Source organism: Crocuta crocuta, unplaced genomic scaffold (assembly GCF_008692635.1).
Source record: "Crocuta crocuta isolate KB4526 unplaced genomic scaffold, BGI_CrCroc_1.0 scaffold1035, whole genome shotgun sequence".
Taxonomy (NCBI): domain Eukaryota; kingdom Metazoa; phylum Chordata; class Mammalia; order Carnivora; family Hyaenidae; genus Crocuta; species Crocuta crocuta.
In genome coordinates, this window is record NW_027530194.1 from 24,226 (window position 1) to 27,063 (window position 2,838).

The 2,838-nt window shown below is 48.5% G+C and overlaps 1 gene segment (V, D, J or C); it reads left to right on the plus strand.

Annotated features, from left to right (window-relative positions):
- The first annotated feature begins 413 nt into the window (after nucleotides 1-413).
- On the plus strand, nucleotides 414-1,135 carry LOC144232460 (immunoglobulin kappa variable 2-28-like). The segment is given in 2 exon segments: nucleotides 414-478; nucleotides 840-1,135. Coding segments are annotated over 2 exon segments (345 nt in total).
- Nucleotides 1,136-2,838: the final 1,703 nt, after the last annotated feature.

Genomic DNA, 2,838 nt, shown 5'->3' on the forward strand with positions numbered 1-2,838 from the left:
ATACTCATCCAATCAACCAGAGCGGGGCGGCTCTGTCTCGTCCAGGACAGTAGCTGAGAGGAATCCAAGCAGAAAGGCCATTCTCCTGTCAGATAGTGACTCGGACACTCAAGTCCACAGCTTCAGGGTCTCTGGAGCTTTCTCAGAAGGGCAGGGCTGTGAGCACTGTGTCTTCCCAGACACTCAGGTCCTTCTTCCCACTCAGCAGTAAGGAATTTGTCTCTGGTAGTTTCCCTCCAAGCACAGAACACATGGGAAGGTACTTTGCTCACAGGAGAGGTCCCTGTGGCCCTGCCTTAGGCTCTTTCCCCTCTGCCACACCCCCCAGGGGATTTGCATGTGGTCCCCTGGGAGGCCCTGGCCTGTGACATAAAGCTCAGCTCTGTGCTGCTCTTTACCTGTGAGGACCCATCAGTCCCGCTTCTCACAATGAGGTTCCCTGCTCAGCTGCTGGGGCTGCTGGTGCTCTGGATCCCAGGTGAGGGCGGAGGGGGTGAGAGAGGAGCACGGGGTGTGGGGGGAGAGCTCTGGGGGCGCCCCTGCTCCCCATGTGTGTTCTGTCCTTGGGTGGGACTGCCCTCCAGGAAGGGGAATTTAATTTGGGGGCCTGGGAAAGCAAGAACAAACAGAAAGGAACAAGGAAGAGTGCTTTAGTGAGATGCTGGGGAATAAAGAGGCTGCTTTGTGTCTGCAATTCTTGGGTTTCCTTTGGACATTGAATATAATTAAATATGAATCCAATCACAAAAAAAATGATTTTGCTGAAAACACACCAAAAAAAAACCCCCTTAAAATCAGAAAAAGTGGCATAAAATTGTGCTTCCCTCTCATTACTTCAGGATGCAGTGGGGATGTGGTGCTGACGCAGACCCCTCTCTCCTTGCCCGTCACCCCTGGACAGGCGGCCTCCATCTCCTGCAGGGCCAGTCAGAGCCTCCTGTACAGTAATGGAGGCAGCCTTTTAAACTGGTTCCTGCAGAAGCCAGCCCAGTCTCCACGGCTCCTCATCTCTTGGGCTTCCAGCCGGGCTTCTGGGGTCCCAGACAGGTTCAGTGGCAGCGGGTCAGGGACAGATTTCACCCTGACAATCAGCAGGGTGGAGGCCGAGGATGTTGGAGTTTATTACTGCCAGTAAGCTCTACAATCTCCTCACACAGTGGTTCAGCCCCGAACACAAACCTCTGTTCCATGACAGTCAGCTGCCCCAGCTGGTAGCTTCTCTAGAGAACACACAGAACGTTCTCTGAGGCTGTGTGAGAGGAAGGTGCTGGAGACTCGGGGACAGCCTGCAGCTGTGCAGTAAGGCCCGTCAGCGGCACACCCTGGGGGCAGAACCAGCAGGGAAATGGCAGGCGATCCTGTCCTGTGAGGAATGGGCCACTGTGAAGGGAAGAGCCAATGACAGCCCTGCCCCATCCCCGGTCCCAAGCCTGTGCTTTCAGTTAAATATCGCCAGTCTAATCACCAGTCAAGTCACATAGATATTTGGTGACAGATTAATCCATACTGGAGATGAACAGTGTGGGGTACATTTTCCACAGCATCTTTTGCTAATGTTGGTAATGGTGGTATTTCTCACTGTCTCTTTTTCTCACTTCTCTGCTACTTTCCCTACCCCTCCATTCATATGTTGAAGAGAGCACCCTGCTCAACTCCCTCCCTGAGAGTATGAATGAGAAAGATGATTAACCATGTTTAATCCTGATCAAATTACCTCTTTGAAAATATTCTGCAAGTGTAAGATTCCTGTGCCAAGATTCTTTGCTTTCCTTCCATTGCATTTTTTTCTATGTGAAAAGGGGATTCTTGCATTTTCGAAAGTGATGACCCTGAATAACATATTTTGGGGAAATGTACAGTAAATCCATGCATTGGGTACATTCCCTTCAATAGATTCGTGACCTTCAACGTGAATTGTGACCTAATCACGGGTCATGCCATTAGGTCCTCACACACATGACAGAAGCAAGAGTGATTAAATCCATAAATATCTAATCTTGTGCCTAGTTAAGAAAATAAAGTGTGCTAGGGATGATTGTCTCTTCCAAGGTAATGAATATCATGACAGGTACAATTAGATCCAATGTTTCAATTCTGGTTGCTATGACAGGCATTGGGAAAACGTATACAGAAATGAAGCAGCCCAGAGCCCACACAGCATGGCAGCCAGGTGATGGGTCTGAAACCCCTTTTCTAAGATGCATGTTCATCGTTATTGATTGAGATCTACAAATCCACTGCTTTCTTGTCTCCAACAAACTTTGGTAAATGGTGTTTTCCTTCAACTCAGGAAACTTTCTAGTTTCCATTTCTGTTCTTTCTAGTGTACATTTTTGTTCTTTCCGGATCCCACTTTTACTTGGTGAGTTCTTACTTAGTTTTTAAATGTTTGGGGATTTTTTGATAACTTTCTGTTTCTGGCTTGAATACATTTCCCTGTTTCCATTGAAAACTTTTTATGACTTGTATCCATTTTAATTCTTATTGATAACCTGTGGCCCACATTGTGATCTATACAGTGAATGCTTTGAGTGAATGTGTATTTTATGATCTTCAGCATAGCATCCTCCATGTATGCATTATGTCCCTATGGTTTATTGATGTCACTTTCAAGGCCTTTGTCTCCTCACTGGCCCCAGGGACAGGCTGCCTGAACCAGGGGCTGGACCTGCTGCAGCGCCCTCCTCTGCTCTGGGCCCCACTCGATGCTGCCTGACTTCATGTCACCTGGTCCCAGGGCCAGACCAGTCCTCCTAGAGGTGGATGGGCTTGTCCCAGCGTCAGGGACACCAAAGGTGATTCCTTCTGAGAGGCAAAGACAGACGCTAAACACAATGG